Source organism: Delphinus delphis, chromosome 15 (assembly GCF_949987515.2).
Source record: "Delphinus delphis chromosome 15, mDelDel1.2, whole genome shotgun sequence".
NCBI lineage: Eukaryota > Metazoa > Chordata > Mammalia > Artiodactyla > Delphinidae > Delphinus > Delphinus delphis.
Window position 1 is genome coordinate 16,067,673 of NC_082697.1, and position 23,915 is coordinate 16,091,587.

The window sequence follows — 23,915 nt, forward strand, 5'->3', positions numbered from 1 at the left end:
TGGGGACATCAAAGGCAGCTCATGGGAGTAAGCAGAGAGTTCCCCAGGGGGACCCAGGACTCATGTCCCCACCGCAGATCTGACCACATCATTCTCGGTTCATGGTTCAAAGACAGCTGGCCAACAGAACTAAATCTAAGCCCCTTACTTAACCCAGCGCCCCCCTGCCCCTGCAGTTTCATGCATCTGACCCTTTTCTCGCGGTCTCCTGGCCCTTTCCAGTGCTCAAATCCCTCCTCTTCCACAAGGACTTCCTGGGTGCCCACGTGAGCATCATCTCGTCCTCCTCCCAGAGACCACCAAGCCCAGCTGCCCCTGTGAGCGAGCCACCCATGGAAAGGTCTATCCCCACCTCCCTCCTGAGACTGGGTCACGTGGAGGCTGCTCAGGGGACAACTGCGAACTATAAGCTCCTTTCTCAGCCCAAACCAGCTGACACTTAAAGGGAACTGGCATTTCACCGGATGCTCAAATGTGCCAGGTCCCTCCCTCCACGGGGCCTTTGCACATGCTATTCTGGCTGTCTGGAATGCTTCCCCTCCGTCCCTATTACCTAGCAACTCCTGGTCTCCCTGCAGGTCTCAGTTTAAGGGTCAAGAAAGTCCTTCCTGACCCTCCCTGTTACCCACAGCACTTGTGCAGCTCTCCTAATCACACCTGTCACGTTCACATTATGTGTTTCGTTATGTGATTATTTGTTTGCTAGACTAGAGGCCGCATAAGTGCAACACTAGGTCTGTCTTGCGCTGGAGTCCCAGCCACAGCACCCGGTGCACAGCAGGGCCTTGATAAATGTTTGTGGACTGAAAGAGCGAGGGGAGCTGTGGTGGGTTAAACAGATGACCACAGGTCCTCCGGTTTCTGCATGCTCACCCTCTGTGTTGTGGTGTTGCACCTCCTCTCATCAAGAGCCAGAGTCTGTTTCCTCATGCCTTGAAGCCAGGCTTCACCATGTGACTTTATCTGGCCAACGAGACAGCAGTAAATGTGCCTCAAGCAAAGGCCTGAAAAGCACCTGTGCCCTGGTGTGAGCTCTCTCGCTGCACTGGGAACCCTGGAGCACCAGGTAAGCAAGCCCGAGCTAGCCTGCTGGAGGATGCGAGGCTCTGGGAAAGCTGACCCAACAGTCAGCCCCCAGCCAGCAGCCTGCCAAGTGCCACACACACACAGGGGTGAAGCCATCCTCTATCACCCAGCTGTCAGCTCACTGGCCAAGTGACCAGAGATGCAGGACAGAGCCCAGCAGAGGCCAGCCCAGCACAGAAAGCCCTCCAGCCAACCCACAGATTATAAGCAAATAAAATGGTGGCTGTTTTAAAGCACTAATTTGGGGTGACTTGTTACACAGCAAGCAATAACTGATACAGGAGCTAACAAAAGAGTATGGGCCATGATACGCTCACAGTCAAAGAGCATAGGTCTGATCTATACAACATCAAGTGGAGAACAACAAAATCTTCTTGGGAGGTGGAAAGCAGCTGGGGGGTGAAGGTCAAGCGCCCGGGTTTGAGCCCTGCTGGCCTATGACTCTGGCTTGAGCTTGGACAAGATGGGCACTGCCTCTGTGCCTAGGTCTGCCTGTCTCTGCAGTGAGAATGACACATCCTATGCCAGATTTCCCCAGGAGGCGTGATCTGAGTCTAAACAGGGAGCGTATGTGAAAGGGCGTCCCAAAGGAAGCTAAAGATTCTTTGTACATGGGAGGACACGTGCTGCAGAATAACGATCATGACTCCAGAGCTACTGCTACTAACAGGTGAGTGACCTTAGGCAAGTTTCTCAACCTCTCTGAGCTTCAGGTGTCACCTGACACACATCACCTGACAGGTGTCAGGTGTCTGTGACATGGTAACAATACATAATGTGAAGGGCTATTGTGAGGGTTAAATAAGACAGTGTACATAAGACACCGAGCACAGTGCCTGGCACATAGGAATTCAATAAATCCCCACCCCCACCCCGCTGGCACCCCTCACTGCCATCTTAACCCCACAACCCTGCGTGGCAGGAGGAGTTTCCATGTTTGAGGTCAGCACCTTGTGCCAGGTGCCAAGTTGTGACTGTAGCTTACATAACATGAGACACAGAGAGAAAGAGCTTTCCTTGAAGGATAAGAGGCAAAGAGCTGGATGCTGCCAGCTCTGACTTGGGGAGAAAACGCAGGCCTTGGGGAAGAGCAGGAAGAAGCATAGAGATGATTCAGAACCGAGTCCTCGCCCTAAAGGCTGACACGCCCCAAGCCCACATCTGTCTTCATCCGGGATGATTATTTGTGGTCCTTCCACCATTCACCTCCAAGGCACCAGCACACAGCCTGGCAGTGACCTCTCAGGAAGGACAGAGGCAGGAAGGTGGGCTAGGGAGCTCAGCCTGACACAAAGTCCTCAGTTCTCAAATTGTGGTCCACTGACTAGCAGCTCAGCATCACCCGGACCTTGTAGGAAACAGTCTCTGACCCCTACCCAGATCTACTGAATCAGAATCTGCATTTTAACAAGACCCTTACATGATTCCTATTAAGAGAGAGAGTTATCCCATTTACCAACGTGGTATTAACCAAATCTGCCCATGTGTTTTGGCAATCATATAGCTGACACGTGTGTTACCCAGCCCTGGCCATCGACTACGGAAGGGAGCCGACCAGTGTAGCCATAACCATCCCAACCGCCAGCTGTGCCACCTCCATGCTCCATGCTCTGGGTGGGTGTGAGTTCCAACGTTACCAAGGTAAAGCTCCATGTCCTTCTGATTTGAGCTCCAGTCCCACACACGTTACACGGTCGCCAGAATTCTGTTTCTCTTTGATGCCCCAGGAACCAGTCCCAGTGTTTGCATTAGGCAATTAGAGTGTTTGCCTCTACTGCCTTCTTGAAGGGACCCCAAACCCCAGCACCAGACAGCTAGGAAAGGTTCTCCAAAGGCACCTTTGGAGAAGATGTTGCAAAGAGGACAGACTCCCCAGGGCCTTGGAGGATGAAGGGAGGGGAAGCAAGGCCACTGATGTCTCTGCCTTGGAAGAAGAAGGTTCCTGACCTGCCCTGAGTTAGAAACTCCTCTTCAGAGGCCCCACTCTAGCCCACCCCAGGGAATGAGCCCCTTCAGAGTCCCTCCAAGGGGATGCCTGTGACCTTTGCAAAACGAAATGCAATAACCAAGTCCTATGTGCCGAGGAGACCCCAGGGCCAGCCACAGAGGCTGCGATAATCCAGCCGGGTGTTTGGACAGGAGGAGCCCTGCACTCCATCATCTCGGCCTGTTGCCCGAGGAGGGAAGCGGTTCACCTTTTGCTAATCACCCTAATTCATTTTTTATTACTAACTTTCCTGTTTTCTATTTGCCGTCTCATTGAAGATATTACCAAAGGCATTTAAACAGCATCAGACCGTACCACAATGGCAAACATAACTCTTTTTATTGAAATCTGCATTAATATACATATAATTCCCTGATCACAAAGACCTCACGGTGCACATGCTAGACCCCAAGTGAAGGCGGATTTGGCAAGAGGCATATACACGATGGAAGGTTTTTCAAAAGACAATCAACTCTGCCAGGAGGGTGCGGTAAGGTGGGTGCTTTGGGGACTTCCCTGGTGGTGCAGTGGTTAAAACTCCGCGCTTCCACTGCAGGGGGGCACGGGTTCAATCCCTGGTCAGGGAACTAAGATCCCACATGCCGCGCGGTGCAGCCAGAAAAAAAAAAAAATGGGTGCTTTCTCGTGCTGTTGGTGGAAAGTGGATAATCCTTCTGACATGATGCCCTGAATCAAGAGCCATAAAAGCACTCGCTGCTTTGAGCCAGAAGGTCTACTTGGGCCGTGGCCAACAGCCTAGTCTTAGCCTTGACACCCCCTCTCTAGCACACCCCACGGCCAACCCGTCCCCACATCGCATACGTTCCACCTCCTAACATCTTCCATATCCCTCTACTTCTCCCCATTCTCATCCCACCAGTACGGTCCAAGCCAGAGGGGGGTCCAAGAGAACTTCGTGCAATGACGGGAATGTTCTATATGCACGCTGCCCAACGGGGGCTATAAAACACTTGAAATAGGGCTGGTGTGACTGAGGAACTACATTTTATTCCATTTTACTTTAAATTTCAATAGCTGCATGTAACTAGTGGCTACCATATTGGAAAGTGTATCCCCCAAGCCGTCACCAGTCCTCTTCTAAACGATAGTAATCACCTCCCCACTGTCTACTTGCATCCATTCTTGCCCCCATCCATTGTTTTCCCCTTAAGACGGCCACAAAGATTCTTCTCAAATGCAACACACCTCAACTGTCACCACCTTTGAGACAAAGTCCAACCTCGCAGACACAGCCTTCGAGGCCCCGTCTCTGGGACAGAGAATACTCCAGTTATCAGGGAGCCTATGGTGTGCCAGGTGCTGGGTACAGGGGCGGGCAGCAGGCAGCAAAGGCCACCCAGAGGGGGTAGCACTTGAGCAGAAACTTAAAAATGTAGGAGCCTGCCAGGTAGGTCAGGAATGCCAAGACCAGAGGCAGAGCAGCGAGAACTGCTCTGAGCGACATCCATGAGCCACCAGCCAAGAGTCAGCCCTTGTGAAGCTGATAATTTAGTGGGACATAAACAATAAAAAGAACGAATAAGTACATTACACACTGTGAGAAGGGGAAAGAAAAAGATGGGTAAGGGGTTTCTGGGGGACTGGGGTGGAGGGGAGACGTCTGCAGCATTAAATAGTAAGGAAGGAAAGTGCTCAAGTAAACCCTGTTCTTGAGTCTGTGTGGTAGGACAGTAGCGGGTGATTTCCCCAACTTTTTGGCAGGGAACACAGTCTTCAAAATTTACAGTTTAATAAGAAAAAGGGGTGATAACTTCAGGAGAGAAGTGACCAAAAAGTCCTACTTGCCCAACAGAAGCATTCCCACAGGCTAGAGAGAGATTTCCTTATCTCCGAAGGTCAGGCCAACTGTGCCCCAGACACCCCAACCCAACCAACCAGGAGTGACACCTCCCTCCTGAAAATGGCAAGGTCACTACCCACAGGGAGATGGGAAGTGGACAAAACAGGGGGCTGAGGTCTGCCAGCCCTGCCCCCAGAGAGTCAAGCATTGATGAAAAATCCTAAGGGTTTCGACCACCAACCCTCTTGACTGCCATTCCGACTTTCTTCCTTGGGCTCTGTCGTTACAATGGGAACTCACATTTATTAACAACATCTGCAAGGCCCACACACTGTGTCTCTCACATTTATGTGTTTAATCCTCTCGGCAACAATGTACAAATATGACAAGTGAGGCCCAGAGAGGGTAAGCGAATTATTCTTGGAAACACAGCCTGGGATATGTTATGGTGGCCATCTCTGGAAAGTATAACCACCACACTGATTCATTCTTTCTTTTTATTGAGCACCTACTACATAGCAGACACCACGCTAAGGTGCCAGGGACTAGGGAGTGAAGAGAACAAGCATGATGCCACTGGTTGGAAAGCTTACTGTCCTCAAGGTGGAACAGACACTCAAGTCATATCATAGATATATCATGCAAGGCGGAAAATACACTGGAGGCTGAGATAGAGAATAACAGGGTAACTGTGTAGATTAGGGGGGTCGGAGTCTTGGAGGAGGTGAGGATAAAGCTGAGACCTGAAGGGTAAACAGGAGCCAGCCTTGTGCAGAATGAAGACAAGGACACTCCAGACCAAGGGAACAGCATATGCAAGGCCCCTCAAGCAAAAAAGACCATGCGGGTGGAGGTGTCTGGGGAAAAGCAAGAAGGGTGGGGTAGTGAGAATAGAGTCAATGGAGGCTGGCTTTGCTCCCCACCGTATCCCCAGCACAAAGCCTGGGGCCTTGGACAGAGCAGCTGGGAGTGAGGCTGGAAAAGCAGGCAGGGGCTAGATCACACCGGGATGTCTGCGCCAGAAAAGGCATTTGATGTTACCTACACACCAGGGGAAGCATTGGAAGGTTTTAAGCAGAGGTCTGATTTCAGTTGGGCAGAGTTCACCAAGCCACAACAGAGACCCATGAGGGATTCTGCCCAGAGAAATGACAGGATCTAATTTACACATCAGACGGCGCTCCATCACGGTCGGCATGGTTCCTCAGCTCATTGTGATGTGTGACTTGTGGTCACTGGATAGTGAATGTCCCCAAAAGCTAAGTGCCCCCAGCTTGTATGTGGGCAGTGGCCATGTTTCAGGAAAGCAAGACAAAGCAGCAAGTGACAGGACATGTTGACAGAGCATCGGACAGACTCAAGGCTGTCAGCAGAGGGAATATTGTCCCAAAGACGCCACAACAGGGTGGTGGCTTATTGTTAACGTGGAGTCTTTAGGAAAACACAATTATGTGCTTCACTGATACTATAAGACATAATCCAAGACAGCACGCAAACATTTAGCGATCGATCCACAAGACAAGTAAAAGGACTAACACAAGAGCCAGTGGAGGAAATGCTTGCACTGCACAGGTGGGAGGCCAGGCCCTGCAGGTTTGGTTATTTTTTCTCTTTGTCTCATTTAAAATCAAAGTTTGGCTCTTAGGCACCCATAGAGAGTTTTGGAAAGGGAATTAAAATTAAGTATCCCAGATGCTTAAACACACATTATTATCTCATTTAATTTCATCAACAGGCAAGCACAGTTAATCCCATTTTGCAGATGAGGAAACTGAGGCCCAGAGATAATAAGTAGCTTTCCAAATGGCCTTGTTCCCCTCTCTAGCCACATCTCTTGACACTCTTGGCCCCTTCGATGGCTTTGCATGTGCTGTTCCTTCTACCTGGAATGCTTTTCCCTATCTTCTTCATATGGCCAATTTCACCTTCAAGCACAGGCCAGGTGTCCCCTCGTCAGAGAAGACTTCCCTAACTCCCCCGCTGCCTGGCCTGGTGGTCTCACACCCATTTGGAATTGTTTCTTTCTGCCTGTCTCTCTAATATATTAGACTGTGGCTTCTCAAGGACAAGGACCAGGTCTTCATCTCCTTTCCATGCCTGGCATAAGCCTCCAAGCCCTGCATACAGCAGGCGGTGAATGTTCTTTGCACGGCTGAATGAATGAATGAGTAAATGAATTAACTCTTAATAAGTTTCAAAGCCAGAATTTGATCCCAGGCCAATATGACTCCAAAGCATATCTCTTGGCCAGAGTGTGAGTGTGTCTTATATAATCAATCAGAAAACGTACACAAGCATGGGATACATTTCAAAACATACCAAGGGCTCCATTCATCCCTCCAAAACAACTGCTGAAAAGCGCCATACCTCAGGGGAAAATAGGATGGCAAATATGGACAAAGGGTTAACCAAACCCTTTTCCCTTTTGCAAAAGCATTGCAGCTTTTTTAACTGTCTGGCATAACTCCCTTGGAAACCTGATGTAGGCAGGATGCTAACTATATTACTAGGTAACTCTGCTTGTGGTAAAATGACCCTTGATTGGTAAGTTGCGTCTGGACTGGAAGGAACTATAAATAAGTTATAAATACATTACAAAGATTTGATAAAGAAGCCATAGTTAAAGATGCCCTGAGTGTAGTGACTCTTGTAACTGACATGCCCCTTGCAGGGACCCTTGATGTGGATACTATGGAATTGTTACAAGAGATGTTCCTTTGGGAACTAAAGCTTCTAAGTCAGGGTGGCTTCCAAACCCACCCATTGTGGGTCTCGCTCCCTTGCATCTTTACCAAAACCTGGCAGGGCGGGGGCTGACAAAGAGAAGAGCTGCTGGCCACCTCTGTGGGCTCCCGCAGAGCCCACTGCTAGAAGTACTCCCACAGAAGAGGGACAGATCATGTGCCCTGCTGGCAAGAGGTGGTTCCTGTCCCAAGTCCTTCAAGGAGACGGGTACCAAGGGTAACCTGTGTGAGTCTTGTGAGTCTGAATGTTTAATTGAACTTTAAAGGGTTCCTGTGAGAGCTTCAATGAGAAAGAAGAGAACTGATACAGAGGAGAAACGAGACCACCCCAACCAGAAACACCACTACACTTAATTCTGAACTCAAAAGCTCCTTAGACCTCCAATGTATAAAAAGACATAAAAACCTGGGATGACATCTATGCTCACTGTCCTTCGAGGGCCCAGCTGACCTGAACAGCACCTGGCACAGGAATGAGGGAGGGAACGACCTACCTGATCTCCCAGAGGCCTCACCACAAACCTGAGATGCAAATGCAATTATGTGAGATAACTGAGGCTCAGAGAGGTTAAGTGACAGGTCCAAAGTCACACAGCTTGTAAGTGACAGGATATGAACCCAGGCACTTCCATAGAACTCAAAAGTTATATTTGAATCCACTATCTGGGTTTGTATAAAATTAACTTACAGCTCTGGTGGACATATAGAACAGAGAATGCATAGGGGTGGGGTGGGGTAAAGAGACCTCCTTAAATAATGTAGGTAGCACCCAACAGGCACTCGTTAAATCTTCGCAGAATAAATGAGCAAAAAGAAAGGCCCCGGGTCCACCTTCCACATTATCAAGTTCAGTTCGAGTCAAAACATAGCAGTGCGGAACAATAAAATTTATGCATGAGATTGACCCTGGGTTATACTACTGAGTTGGATTCATTTCCAACAGGTTTCTATATCATTCCTACAAATTAGGCCCAACTCCGACATAAGCACATTTGAATTAGCTCTAATGTGAAGGCATTCTATTACCAAATGATGTTCGAAGTTGAAAACCAAGGCAGAAGGCCCAGCTGGGAACCGCCTAGCCCCCAGAATAGGCAATGCATCAACAGTAAAAACAAGGGGTGGGCTGGTCCATTCTTGCATCCCTGCAGAGGGTAAGAGCTCCAGCGGGCACTACAGAGGCTGCAGGAGCAGGGAGGGCATAGGCCAAACTCCAGCTCTGCCAACCAGCTCCTCTGCTGCCCTTTGTAACCTGACCTATTTGCATCTCAGTCTTCTCAGCGACACGATGGGGACACATGTGCCTAGCATAGTTCTTACGAAGATTCAGCGAGATGATATGAGTGCGTGAGCCTGACATGCAGTAAATGCTCAGAGAATAATTTGTGTTTATTTCTACCCTACTTTTCTCCATAAAACAGCACAAATTTTACAAATAAAAATCTGTGAGGGGGGCTTTTTGTTCAAGATGATGGGTAGAACACATACTTTTTCCTCTCCCCTCTTCTAAACCCCACCAGAATGACAAAAAAGGGGAGGTAGATACACCCACATCTTCATAATTCATACGTACACACACACATATATTCATAATTCAGATAGGGAGATGAAAACTGAATAACTCCAAAAGAGCCCATAAGAAAACAAGAAAGGGCTGGGCACCAGAATCATTGAGAGGGTGCTGGAAAGGAAGAAGTCGAAGAGACAGACTGACAGTGAAATCTATCAGTTCTAAGGCACCAGCACACCAACACACGACCTCCAGAAAAGCTATTTTCCTAACTGAACCCCAGAAAATCCCAAAGCAGGGGCAGCAGGGGCTGAAAGCCCTGGGCAGGGGGAGGTGACTTGACCTTTGTGTTAGTCTACAGTCCTCAGAGAAGCTGACTGTTGGTTTTGCCCTGAGGCTAAAGCCAGGAAGAAGAACTCTTTAATTAAATGAGAAATCTGTCTCAGGGATTCCCCCACCATGGATGGACATGATGCAGGAAAAACAAAGTGCACCAGTGCCCACGGGTAACTGCTGGCTGATAAGAGAAACAGATGTCCCCAACCTCAAGTGAGCTGGTCCCATGCTCTAGTAGAAGTCTCCAGCTTTAAGTCTACACACAGGCCCCACCCAGGGCACCGAAAATCGACATTCACATTGCCTACCCACATGTTCGTGGCTTTCACAGACATTGAGGGAACTTACAACGACAGAACAGATCAATCTGGACCCTTGTTCACAAAAAAACATCAACCAAGAATCACCAGGCGTTTGTAGAAAACATCAGCATAAAAGAGAGACCAGGAAGTGAACCAAAGACCTAACCAGCAAGAAAACAGAGTCAATGCAGCAAACAGAAGATAACTTTTAAAAAAAACTGAAACATTATCTTCAAAAAGATTCAAGACATTCCCACATCCATAAAAAAAAGAATGGGCTACTAGAACATAAGCCCAATCAAGAAACAATACAGAATCCTGAGAAATGAAAAAGTGATTACAGAAATAGAAACAATAAACTCATTAGAAGTACTGACTGAAGAATGGTTAGGCCTGGAAGTATACCCACCACACTCCCCTCAGTGGTTAGCCCTGGGGAGCAGGGCTGAGAGGGCAGTGGGGAAAATGAAAGAGAATGAGAGGGGGCTCTACTTTTTTTATTCTAATATATTTCTGTTTATTTTATAGAGAATAAAAACATTAAAAAAAAAAAAGAAGAAGAATGGCAGGACTCAAGACAAAGGGGGAAATGATAGAAGAATGAAATGAAATTGGGAGTGAGTTAATGAGCAAAAGATGTCCCATGAAGGCTTCCCTGGTGGCGCAGTGGTTAAGAATCCACCTGCCAATAAGTGGTGCTGGGAAAACTGGACAGCTACATGGAAAAGAATGAAATTAGAACACTCCCTAACACCATACACAAAAATAAACTCAAAATGGATTAGAGACCTAAATGTAAGACCAGACACTATAAGACTCTTAGGAAAACAAAGGAAGAACACTCTATGACATAAATCACACAAGATCCTTTTTGACCCACCTCCTAGAGAAATGGAAATAAAAACAAAAATAAACAAATGGGACCTAATGAAACTTCAAAGCTTTTGCACAGCAAAGGAAACCATAAACAAAATGAAAAGACAACCCTCAGAATGGGAGAAAATATTTGCAAATGAAGCAACTGACAAAGGATTAATCTCCAAACTTTACAAGCAGCTCATGCAGCTCAATATCAAAAAACCAAACAACCCAATCCAAAAATGGGCAGAAGAACTAAATAGACATTTCTCCAAAGAAGATATACAGATTGCCAACAAACACATGAAAGAATGCTCAACGTCACTAATCATTAGAGAAATGCAAGTCAAAACTACAATGAGGTATCACCTCACACCAGTCAGAATTGCCATCATCAAAAAATCTACAAACAATAAATGCTGGCGAGGGTGTGGAGAAAAGGGCACCCTCCTGCACTGTTGGTAGGAATGTAAATTGATACAGCCACTATGGAGAACAGCATGGAGGTTCCTTTGAAAACTAAAAATAGAACTACCATATGACCCAGTAATCCCACACTACTGGGCATATACCCTGAGAAAACCATAATTCAAAAAGAGTCATGTACCACAATGTTCATTGCATCACTATTTACAATAGCCAGGACATGGAAGCAACCTAAGTGTCCATCAACAGATGAATAGATAAAGAAGATGTGGCACATATATACAATGGAATATTACTCAGCCATAAAAAGAAACGAAATTGAGTTATTTGTAGTGAGGTGGATGGACCTAGAATCTGTCATACAGAGTGAAGTAAGTCAGAAAGAGAAAAACAAATACTGTATGCTAACACACATATATGGAATCTAAAAAAAAAAAAAAAAAAGGTTATGAAGAACCTAGGGGCAGGACAGGAATAAAGACGCACATGTAGAGAATGGACCTGAGGACACGGGGAGGGGGAAGGGTAAACTGGGACGGGACAAAGTGAGAGTGGCATGGACTTATAGATACTACCAAATGTAAAATAGATAGCTAATGGGAAGTAGCCACATAGCACAGGGAGATCAGCTCGATGCTTTGTGACCACCTAGAGGGGTGAGATAGGGAGGGTGGGAGGGAGACGCAAGAGGGAGGAGATATGGGGATATAGGTATATGTACAGCTGATTCACTTTGTTATAAAGCAGAAACTAACACCCCATTGTAAAGCAATTATACTCCAATAAAGATGTTACCAAAAAAAAAAAAAAAAAAAGAATCCGCCTGCTATGCAGGGGACACGGGTTCAAGCCCTGGTCTGGGAAGATCACACATGCTGCACAGCAACTAAGCCCGTGCGCCACAACTACTGAGCCTGCACTCTAGAGCCCACGAGCCACAACTGCTGAGCCTGCACTCTAGAGCCGCGTGCCACAAGTATTGAAGCCCGCGCGCCTAGAGCCCGCGCTCCACAACAGAAGCCACCGCAATGAGAAGTCCGCGCACCACACGAAGAGTAGCCCCCGCTCACCTCAATTAGAGAAAGCCCGCGTGCAGCAACGAAGACCCAACTCAGCCATAAATAAATAAATAAAAATTAAAAGAAAAAAAGATGTCCCATGATATCCTATATCATGCCTACAAGTGACACAGGCATTTGCCTCTGAGCTTCCTGGTTGCTCAGAAAAGCTGAAAGATTGATAAAGGGACCACCATGGATGCTGACCTACCCTGAGGTGGAGGCACGGCAAAGAGGCTCTTGAAGAATGTGACAGGACTCCAGTCCAAAGAGAAAGCCACGGTCCCCTGCCCAGATGTGACTGACTCAGGCATGGCCCAGAAACTCCTCAGAAATCAATGTGGAGTCCTCCCTACCACACGGGAAAATGTGCGACATCTCAGAGCAAGAACTCTGGAATCCTACCTAGGAATGTGTAAGAGAATCTCCTTGGGCCCCAGAAAATTCCATTAGTTATCATTTTTCTTCACTCGGACCTAAGAAGCAGTTATCTCCCAGCTCTCCCTCACAGCATGAAGCAACGAAGAATCTAGTAAGTGACTCAAAAGTCTCTAAAATTTAATCATCAATATGCTGACCCTTGATTTCTTGGGAAACAAGAAGAAGGTGAGTTTTCTCCCCCAAATGCAGCTCCGTGAAATGGACACTGTGGTGCTTCCCTTTCCACCCATTCATTCCCTAACTTCTGGGCTCACAGCTATACCCTGTGGGGGCCACCTGAAGCCAGTGACCAGAGGATGCAAGAATCAAAGGAATGGGCGGCCCCCTTGCCTCAGTTTGAGACAGACTGGAGTCCAGTTCCAAAGGTCCCTGTGGGATGCTTTCATCATTAACTGTATCCCAGGCCAGCATCTCCCTCTGCCCAACCATGCTTCCATTACTCCCTTCAAGGTGCACCTCCTCAGAACTTCCCCCCAGATACACCTTCCTTCCACAGGCAACTCTCCACATCAGAGTCTATTTCCAGGGAGTCCAATGTAAGATTCTCTCCAAGGTGAAGGAGACGCTCCCCATGACCCACGGGGGTCCTGAAAAAGGCAGGAGTCTCTGGGACACCTGACCACGTCCAAGTTAGGGCTACATGCCCCAGGCCAGCAGTACCTCCTTGCTGTTCCAGGCCAAGGAGGGAAAATCCTCCCATATTCTAGACGAGAGCTGAGCTCTCTACGTGTGCTTCCCAGGCCAGCAGCAGTGGCATCAGCGGCTTGTTGGCACTGCACATTCTCAACGCCTCCCCAGACCTACTGAATCAGAACTTCTGGGGGTGGCACCAGCATTCTGTGTTTTAACTGCCCTCCGGGTGATTCTGTTGCACTGAAGTCTGAGGAGCAGAGCATCCCTGGCTACTGGGGGAAACCAAACACAAGTCATTAAACTTTCCCAGAGCAGAATGTAAGCTGGTGAAGCCACTATGGAAAACAGTATGAAGGTTACTTTAAAAACTAAAATAGTGTTACCATATGATCCAGCAATCCCACTCCTGGGTAAATATCTGGAAAAGACGAAAATTCTAATGCAAAAAGATACATGCACCCCAATGTTCACAGCAGCATCATTTACAGAAGCCAAGACAATGGAAGCAGGCTAAATGTCCGACAACAGGTGAATGGATAAAGAAAATGTGGTGTGTGTGTGTGTGTGTGTGTGTGTGTGTGTGTGTGTGTATACATATATAATGGAATATTACTCAGCCATAAAAAAGAATGAAATATTTCCATTTGCAGCAACGTGGACGGACCTAGAGAATATCATACTAAGTGAAGTAAGTCAGACAGAGAAAGATAAGTATTATATGTATATATTATATGTATATGAAATATATGTAATATATGTAATATTATATGTATATATATATATATATTCATATCTGGAATCTAAAAAATAATACAAATCAACTTATTTACAAAACAGAAACAGACTCACAGACATAGAAAACAAACTTATGGTTACCAAAGAGGAAGGGGGAGGAGGGATAAATGAGGAGTATGGGATTAAGAGATACACGCTACTACATATAAAACAGATAAACAACAAGGATTTACTGTATGGCACAGGGAACTATATTCAGTATCTTGTAATAACCTATAATGGAAAAGAATCTGAAAAAAAAAAAATATATATATACATATAAAACTAGATCACTTTGTTGTACACCTGAAACAAAAACAATATTGTAAATCAACTATACTGCAGTAAAAAAATAGGATGCCTACTTATGATAAACCCCAGTTTCATACAAGTGAAGGATATTTTGTAGGCATTTATAATAATATTAAACTCTCCACCAAAAAACAGACAAACAAAAGACCAAAAAACTTTCCCACAGCAGAAGACCAAGAGACAGTGACTGACAATGGTCTGGATCCAGCATCATGAAACATTCCATACTCTGAACCATAATTCTGGCTCCAAGGCACCTTTCTACTTAAAATCCAACCAGCTGGGATGCGACCCTCCCTCCTCCCTCCATATAACGATTCCTGCTGTCATCCCTCTGCAGGCAGCACTCCCTGACTTAGGCTGACAGTATCCCCAAATCCCCTCCAAGCCACCTTGCAACGGGTGCCCCTCTGCCTGGAACGCCTTCCCACCACTCTGCATGCCCCCCATGTGGCCTGCTTGGTGTTCCCTGTAAGACTCTGCCATGTGCAGCCTTCCCACACCTCTGACACTATCACTTGCCCAGACAATTATATATTTAATTATGACTCTGCGCCTTTCGAGCCAGTATATTCCACACAGCCTTTCATCTAGGAAAGCCGAGTTTCCTATTGAGTCCCTGCACCTTCAGGACAGGGCTGAATCCCCTAGCACACAGTAGGCACTCATTAAAACCTGCTGAACATCTGAAAAACCCAGCAGGAAACAGGTCATTACGCACTGAAAAGCCACAACCTTGCTGCTCATTCTAGCAGGCACCAGAAATCGCAACTGTACAGTAGCAAGTTTAAGCATCAGGGTAATTGAACAAAATTTATTATCCCGTGTTATACAACATGTTTTCACTAAGATATAAAATTACAGTTTACCACGACTCATTAAGTTAATAATTACTTACCACATGTTTTTACTGCTGCTCCCAAACCATGCTGAAAAATCACTATGTAGGTTTTTTTGGTCCGTGTAAATAAACAAACAGGATAACTGTCAACCACATGGATACAGGATTTGCTGACAAGGAGACACAGGACTAAAATACCGAACAGGAAGCACGAGCCCCAAAGCTCTGCCACTCTCATCACCATCATCTCCTAGTTTATCTGTACCACACTTTCCAGATTAGTGGTTCTCAAACAGGGGTGATTTTGCCTCCCCACCCAGGGAATACTTAGCAAAGTCTGGAAACATTTTTGATTGTCGTGACTAGAGTGTGGGGTGCTACTAGCATCCGGCTGGTAAAGGCCAGGGATGACGCTCCACATCCTATAATGCATGGAACAAACCCCAAGACAAGGAACTGTCAGGTCCAAAATGTCAATATTGCTGAGGCTGGGAAACACTGTTCTACATTAGAGGGAACTTTCATGTCTGTTACTTTAATCTGAGCTTCACAGCTACAATATGAGGAACGCATCACTGTCCCCTTGTACAGATGAGAAAACTGGAGCAGTTGAATCATGTGCACAAGGTCAGCGGCCCATGCCGATGCACGGTGCAGCTGCAGTCTGAACCAGTCTTCTCTGCCTCCTAAACCCACCTCCCCTCCCACACAGATTCAAGAAGGAAAAAGAAAGATGCAAAGGAAGTGAGCAGCTCCTTGTCTGTCCAGAATGCTGCGCAGAGACCTCTTCAAACCTTAGGCCCAGGAAAATCAGATCCAGAGACCAAGGCATGGAAAGGCCTGTTGTTAGGAAGACACTTCCCCCAGCAGCCAGTGCTGAAACTAGATTCCTCTTGCATTTTAACTTTCAGTTGTGCTGCTCTTTGTGAATAGAAATGAAAGCACTTCCTGCTGGGGCTGAGTCCCTTACAGGCAGGATTTCCAGCTCTGATGGCAACCTTGTGGAGGAGGTGTTGATGTGCCCATTTTCCAGATGCAGAGACTGAGGCACAGGGAGGTGAAATAACTTGCCTGCACTGAAGATGGTAAGGTAATGTTCAAACCGAGGTCTGCCAGGTCCCAGAATTTACACTGCCTTCCTAACCTGAGACCAGCGCTGGGAAATCCAGAGAAGCAAAATAGACGCCCTACAGAATCACACGGAGCTGGCAGCCACCCTGCAGGGCGATCCTTGGGATGCGGGTGAGGCTCTTCCCAGTTTACTGGCTGCTCTCCATGCTGGGCTCTGCTCCCTGGGCCCACTCAGGGAAGTTCTTCTAGGAATGTCAGGTCAACCAAAAGACTCTTGGCCCCTGCCCTGCCCTCCTCTGGACACGATGTGCTCACCGCAAAGTCTTCGGATTATAAGAGCCAAACAGATGCTAAGTTCCTCAAGCCACAGGGAACAACAGGCCAGCCCTGAATTTGTTCATTCGGCAAATATTTACTGAGCACCTATGTGCCAGGCAAGCTCTGGGAATACAAAAGAGACAGACACGGTGGTTACTACCCTCTGATGCATATGAGGGCCTATCTCTTCAAAAAGCATCATCCCGGGCTTCCCTGGTGGCGCAGTGGTTGAGAGTCCGCCTGCCGATGCAGGGGACGCGGGTTCGTGCCCCGGTCTGGGAAGATCCCACGTGCTGTGGAGCGGCTGGGCCCGTGAGCCATGGCCGCTGAGCCTGCACATCCGGAGCCTGTACTCCGCAACAGGAGAGGCCACAGCAGTGAGAGGCCCGCATACCGCAAAACAAAACAAAACAAAACAAAAAGCATCATCCTCATCCTTGCCGGTGCACCACACTCTACAGTTATAAAGGACATGCCCCAGACTTTATTTCGTTATATTTCCACACCATAGCTCCCCATCTCATGAGGCTAATGGTCACTAATGTGCTCTCCCTTTGCACAGAGGGAAACAGAGGCCCAGAGAAAAGCACTGTCATGCTCAAGGTCACCCAGCAGACTGGGGGGGGGGGGGGTGGGGCGGGGAGGGGCTGCGTCAGGCCTGGGCTGCTGCTCCTGACATTGGTAAGGTACGGAAGTGTGGTCCTCGAGGAGCCTCTGGGACACACTGGGGGAGGGCTATAGGGAGCACCTTTAGACAGAAAGTAAAAAATCTTCCTAACAGAGACAGAGGCACCCTTCCAGAGCTCCCCCAGGGCCAGGGCTCCTTCCCCAGGACCCATCCACAGCCACCTGTGCCCCAGCAGAAAGATGCTGCGGGGACCTCATCTACTAGGGTTGCTGAGCGGGTGTCTCATATCTCAAGTCTGGGTGAGGTGGGACCAGCAACTTCTACTTCATAGATTTTCACCATAAGGAGCCTGCAATCATTCACTAACCGAGCTTTTCTAGATCCCATCCAGGGGCAAGATGCTGCGCCCAGAGCTGTGTGGGTGGAGAGTTGAATCACTCACCCGCCAGCACAATTTCCTGAGTAATTATGGGTCAGGCACTGTGCCAGGTGCTGGGCATGGTTCCTGCCTGGTGGGGGCCCACAAAAGCCTGTATACAAACAACCAAATCGCTGCTGTATAAAGTGTGGTCTCCAGAGCCGCAGCAGCATGGATGGGCGCTCATCAGAGAGGCAGACCCTCAGGAGCCCAGCACACATCAGCTGAATCAGAATCTCAGGGCAGGAACGGATGCCCAGGAATCTGTTTTTGTTTCAAATCTTACCAGAGGATGCTTAATGGGTACATAAATTTGAGACCTACTGATCTAGACCACAAGGCCTTCCCCAACCTCCCTACTTAAAACTGCAAACCAGCGCCTGGACCTAATGTCCTTAACCCTCTTCCCTGATTCATATTTCTCCATAGTTGTAATGATGGCATCAGTCACAATACCATATCTACCTCACCCATATATTTACGCCTTTCCATGCTGACATGTAAGCTCCAGAGGGTAGCAATATGTGTCACTTTGCTTCACTGCTGTACCATCAGTTGCCTAGTGCAGTGCCTAGCACAAAGAGGTGCTCGATAACTGTTTGTTGATTGAATGATGGATGACAGAACATGTCAAAACCCATGCAGTTTTGAACCCCAGTTCTTGGGGTGATGGGGCATGCCTGGAGACAGAGAGAAGGTTGTTGGCCATGGAGCACTGCATGGAGAAAGTGCTACCCAGGATGGCCTTGAACACCCTGGGTTCATCCTGGGTTGACCTTGTACCCAGGATGTTTGGACCAGGGATTAAGGATACTTGGAACACAGAGATGCTAAGCCTTTTACTGGAATAGGTCCCAGGTGGTTGACAGCATTGTTATCTAATTAGTAGCTGGTATGTGTCAAGAACTTTCCTATCCTATATCAACTCACTTAACTCTCCCGAACCTCAGAGGTAGACAATGTTGTCCTAAAGAGGATACTGAGGCTCAGAGATATTAAATAATTTGCCCCACTCACAGAAAGCCTTGTATAAGGATGTTCACAGCAGCTTTATTTATAACAGCCCCAACATGGAAACAAACCCAAATGTCCATCGGCGAATAAACAAATCGTGCTATATTCGTACGATGTAATATTACTAAATAAAATAGAAAAAACTATTGACATACACAACATGGATGAATCTTAAGGACACTTCGTTGAGCAAAATGAACCCAAATGCAAAAATGTATATGCTTCATAAGTTCTAAAACTTAAATTAACTTAGTACATTTAAACTGAACTTAAATAAAGCATTGATAATGGAAATTAGATAAGTAGTTTCCTCTAAGGGTAGGGGGTACTGACTGGAAAGGAGCATGAGGGAACTTTCTGGGGTGACAGAAATGTTCTATATCTGGATTGGGATATAACCACACCATATGTGTGGTTATATTTGTCAAAACTCATGGAACAGTACACTTAAAATTTGCATTTTAGGGCTTCCCTGGTGGCGCAGTGGTTGAGAGTCCGCCTGCCGATGCAGGGGACACGGGTTCGTGCCCCGGTCCGGGAAGATCCCACATGCCGCAGAGCGGCTGGGCCCGTGAGCCATGGCCGCTGAGCCTGCGCGTCCGGAGCCTGTGCTCCGCCGCAATGGGAGAGGCCACAGCAGTGAGAGGCCCGCGTACCACACACAAAAAAATTTGCATTTTATTGTATGTAAATCATATCTCAATGAGCTAAAATCATTTGCCCTAGGTCACAAAGCCACAAGCGGAGATTTGAATCCAGGTTTGCCCAATCCCAATGGCCAGTTTCCACTAGTCTGCCATGGTTGAGCAGAAGCCCCAGGCAATGCCCCCAGCCTGATAAAACACCTTGCCAAAACCCTAATGAAGGGACTTCATAGTTACCCTAGAAGGACATCAGGACTCCTAACCCCCAAACCATGGCAGAGGTGTGTGGGGAACACCAGACAAGTGTGAAGCTGGGAGTCCAGGAGCTTGGGTTCAGGCCTCAGCTGTGCTCTTCATTTGCTACGTAACCTATGAGTATACTACTCCATGACTCAGTTTCCCCTTGTGTGAAGGAAGAAGGAGGGGATTAATGGTTCCCAGTAGGGGGCCACAGACAGAGCTACAGGGCCACAAACCCTTATGCTCACCAGGCGCCATTACTACGTAAAATAAGTAATGTGCCTGTTTCATATCTTGTAAGCTATTTTTCAAATGCATGCTAATATTATAGTGATTAATAAACATCTATTTCAAAGCAAAAATGAAACCATAGCAGCTTTGAGTCATTGTGTATCTTCTCAAACAAAAGATACCCAAAGAACAGCCACTGCTCATGACTTTGGTTTAAAGAGGCTGGAATCTCTGTGTTAGAGGATCGCTAAGGGGACAGTCACCAAGGGAACGGTCGCCAAGGGCCCTTCCAGGTCAACTGCCCCATGGCTGTCCAGCATCACTTGGCAAAGGCTTGCCCTTGTGTTTCTCAGGCCGTGTGGGGACAAGCCTCTTAACTGGGCTCCAGGGACAGAGCCCCCAGTTGTGCAGGCTGTGTCCTGGTTCTGCAGCCCAGTCTATAGACCCCAATTGTGGTCATGGCTGCATCTTGAGCCTGTTTCCCCTCCAGTTCTGAGAGTGACCAGCCGTAAGGACGGAGCCTCCCCAGTCCCTCAACATCAGCTCCTGGGCACAACTTGCCCCAGCCCCCCGCAACCGCCAGCGCTGAAGGCGACTGCCCCCTGATGATCTGCTACCGACAGGCTTCTGACCCACCGCTCCCTGAGCCAAGTGACTTTCTCTGCCTCACCCTGCCATGAGGCTGAAGGATCGAGAAGCAGATCCCACGTCCAAATGCAATGCCAGACCCTTCTGTCACCTACCTTAGCGGCCCAGCTGCCACCCTCCTCCACCGGGACACACCCTCAGCTCTGGGTCAGGGGTCCTAGTTCACAGGCGGAAACCAGAATCACCAGCTTCTGACTCCCTGATTGGTTCCCTCCCACCAGGGTTTCACACTGGTTCTTGGTGCTGAGTCAGAGCTTTACAGAGCATCAGAATAAAGCAGGGGCCTCGGCTGAGTTCCACCTCCCAAAGGCCCCCTTATGAGACCACCCCACTCTGATGGGGTTTACAGAAACACCACCCCCAAAAGGAGCACTGCAGGCGAGGGGCACCCATGCAACCAAACTCTGAGGCCCAAATCCCCAATCTCACCCCGGCCCCCCAACCAGGAGCTGGAACCTTGCCAACTTCATATTTTAAAAAATAACAAAGCCAAGGGCAGAAGATAGACGAGCTGCCCCAAACCCAACCGTCTTCTCCTTCCTAAAGACTCCACTTGCTACTTCTAATCAATTCTTCCTCCGTCAGATGGAAGCAGCCCGAGAACCGGCCTTCTCTTGAAGACACCATCCCCCTCTTCGGCTTCTAACTTTGCCCGTCACCGGACAAAAGATAATCCCCCATCCTCTGAGAGACCTCACTTGCCGCCTGCCCCCGGCCCACGCCGCCCCCGGCCCTGAGGGCCCCGGACCCCACCCCAAGCCCCAGACGAACTGCGCAGGGCTCTGCCCCCAGAGTCCAGAAGCCGCTCCCCAAGGCCTGAGGACGCACTCAGCCTGGGCGGCCCCAGGTTCCGCGCGGGGACGCCCCCTCCCCGCAGCATCCCCACAGCAAGAAGCTTGACGAAAAGCCCGTGGGGTGGGGTTAAGGCCCCGGAGGGCCGCCGACCCAGCCACCCGACGCGCACTCACCACACAGTGCCATGGAGCCCGCGCGTCTGCGCCAGGGCCGCGGGGAAACCCACGCGCGCCGTTCAATCCGGGCTCCGAGTGACGAAAAGCCGCGCTCGGCTCCGGCCGGCCCCGGACCAACGCACAGACCCGCGGACGCACGGACCGTCCGGCTTTCTAACTAAGTTCGAAAGTTCCCTCCCGGGCGAGGGAGGAGACGCGCGCTGCGCCGCTGCACCTCAGCGTCCCGGGCTGGGCTCGGCGCGGGGAGCGGGGTCGGTCGCCGCCCGTCCGGGCTTCCAGGCGCGCGAGCTCGCATCGCGCCCGAAGCAGCAGGGCTAGGACCTGCCTGCGGGTGGAGGCGGCGATCTCGGGAAAGAAGGGGTATCCCTCACCGCAGCCCCAGCCGGGAGGGGACAGGCCTCGCTCCCGGGAGGGGACAGGCCTCGCTGGGCTATGGCCAGCTTGCAATCCGAGGCCCCGCCGGGCGGTGACAACCGATTACCAAACGGCCCAATTAGTGCGCTGCGGCGCCGAAAAGTTAAAACGCCCACGCGCGAGTGTGGACGGCCGAGGTGGGGGAGGGGCGATGTGGTGGCCCCCGGGTGTGACCGCGTGTGACTGTGTGGCTGTCAGGGCGATTAGGGTGCCTGAGGTTCCCCGTCCATGGGGTGGCTATGGGTGACAGCGTGCGACTGTCTTGAGTCACTGGGAGCGTGAGCGAGTGACTGTCGGAGCGACTTCTTTGTGTGCCTGTCCCCAGTTGTGACTGCGTGTGACGGCGGATGGGGGCATGGAACGCGGTGTGTGGCGTCGTAGTGTGGGACCGGGTGGCTTGCATGTGGCGGTGTGGCAGCGCAGGTGGGCGAGTGACTGCGTGTGGCTGTGTAGAAATAAATGACTGTCAGGGTGACTTGTGTGGGACGGGAGTGTAAGCAGGATGGCTGTGTGTGTGACAGTGGGTCACTGTGTGTCGGCTTGTGAATGCATGCGAGGCTGTCAGGGGGACGTGGGTGAGTGTGTGTCACTGTGACATCGTGTGAGTGACTGTCGGGGTGACTTCTGCCTGTGATCCCAACAACTCTGGGCGTGAGTGTCACCGCCAAGGGATCGGCGTGAGTGGCATGTGCCCGTCGGCGGGGCTGATGGGTGCGTGTCCCCGCGCGTCGGCACCGCCGGCATCTCCCCGCGTGTGTCCCCGAGAGCGCCCGCGTCCCGAGCCGCTGTGGTACTGCTGCCCGCGCTCCAGCCCGGGGCGCTCTGGCTCGGCTCTGGGTCCGAAGGCGCGGGCAGGCCCCGCCCTCCCGGGCCCCCACCCCGCCCCCGCCTACCTTGCCGCAGTGGTAATAGTCCAGGGGCGCCAGGCTGGCCGGCTCGGCCCCGGGCCGCGCGCCCACGGCGGGCGCCGAGGGGTACAGGCGGACGTCCATGGCGGGCGCGGCGGCGGCGGCGGCTCCCGCGGGTAGTGCCTGGGCGGGCGGCGGGTGGGAGCCAGTGTGCGAGCCAGTGTGCGAGCTAGTGTGGGAGCGCGGGGGGCGGGCCGGGGGCGGCGCCCGGCGGAGCGCCCCGCCCCCGCCCGCCAGCGCGCGCTATTGTTCCGGCCTCGGGCGCCGCGGAGGGCCTGGGGCCCGGACCCGGGTGAGGAGGTTCCTCCCGCGGGCCAGGCAGACGCCGGGTCCCCCGCCTGGCTCTCCGCCCCCGGGGGTTCCGGAGGGTTGCGCGCCGGTCCAGACGGCCCTTTCCCGTCCCGCCTTCCGCCACCAAGGGTGAAGGGAGGGAGAAGCCTGTACGACACCCCTCCCCAGAAGTGGGACACTCCCCGCCCTAGATATTTAGGGCGTCGCTGAGCCCTAAATGTGGCGGAAGGGAAGGCACACTTTCGGAGATGGGTGCTGCCTTACCCCGGGGCTGCGGCCTAGAGCCCGAGGCTGACGTTAGGATGTTCTCCCTCCGTGTCCCACTGATCTGAGTCACTGCGAGAGTGGCCCTGGAGGATTGCTGCTTAAATTCTCACTTTACATATGAGGAAACTGAGACAAGGACTTGTGGCGTCGGTAATGGAGTGGGCTCCGCTGCCCCCAGAGGATCTAGGACTGAAACCACCCGGAGAAGGCAGAAGGATCCTTCTCCCTTTAATGACAGAGAGAGGGCCGTAGAAATAGCCAGAAAGTGAAGTTCTGGGGAAGTGTCCAGAATCTGCCACCCCCATCACCACGAACACCACCACCACCATGGTCTTCTGGAGTGAGAGAAGAATGGAAATGAGATGGCTCCCATGGTGGGACAGAGAGGTGACTGAAACAGTCTCCCCCGCCACACACACACACACACACACACACACACACACACACACACACACACACATAAAAAAAGCCCCCTAACTCTTCACATCACCTGCTGGCAGCTGGCCTGTTGCTCCTCCCCTTCCCATCTAAGAACTGTCTACTCCAACAGTCTCTACTCCCTCACCTCCCACTGACTGGGCCACCACTGCCCTCTGCCTTCCTGACTCTGGCACACTGAGGATGCCTTGCTGGGAAGGGCGCAAGGCCAGGAGGCAGAAGTGAATTAGAATGGGATTCTTGGGTGGCAGCAGGACATGAGATGCTATCTGGAAAAAAGGGAGTGAGCCCCTTGCCCACCCAAG

At 50.1% G+C, this 23,915-nt stretch overlaps 1 protein-coding gene across 2 annotated transcripts in view; it reads right to left on the reverse strand.

Annotated features, from left to right (window-relative positions):
- TOX2 (TOX high mobility group box family member 2) overlaps positions 1–22,698 on the reverse strand; it is a 131,168-nt gene extending 108,470 nt beyond the window's left edge. The window contains exon 1 of one of the 2 annotated variants that reach the window (XM_060032711.2): positions 22,600–22,698. In XM_060032711.2, the coding sequence (XP_059888694.1) occupies positions 22,600–22,698 (99 nt within the window). Of the gene's footprint in view, positions 1–21,289; positions 21,304–22,599 lie in introns of those variants that run through there. The other variant, XM_060032712.2, reaches the window with a different exon arrangement.
- Between the last annotated feature and the right edge of the window lie 1,217 nt (positions 22,699–23,915).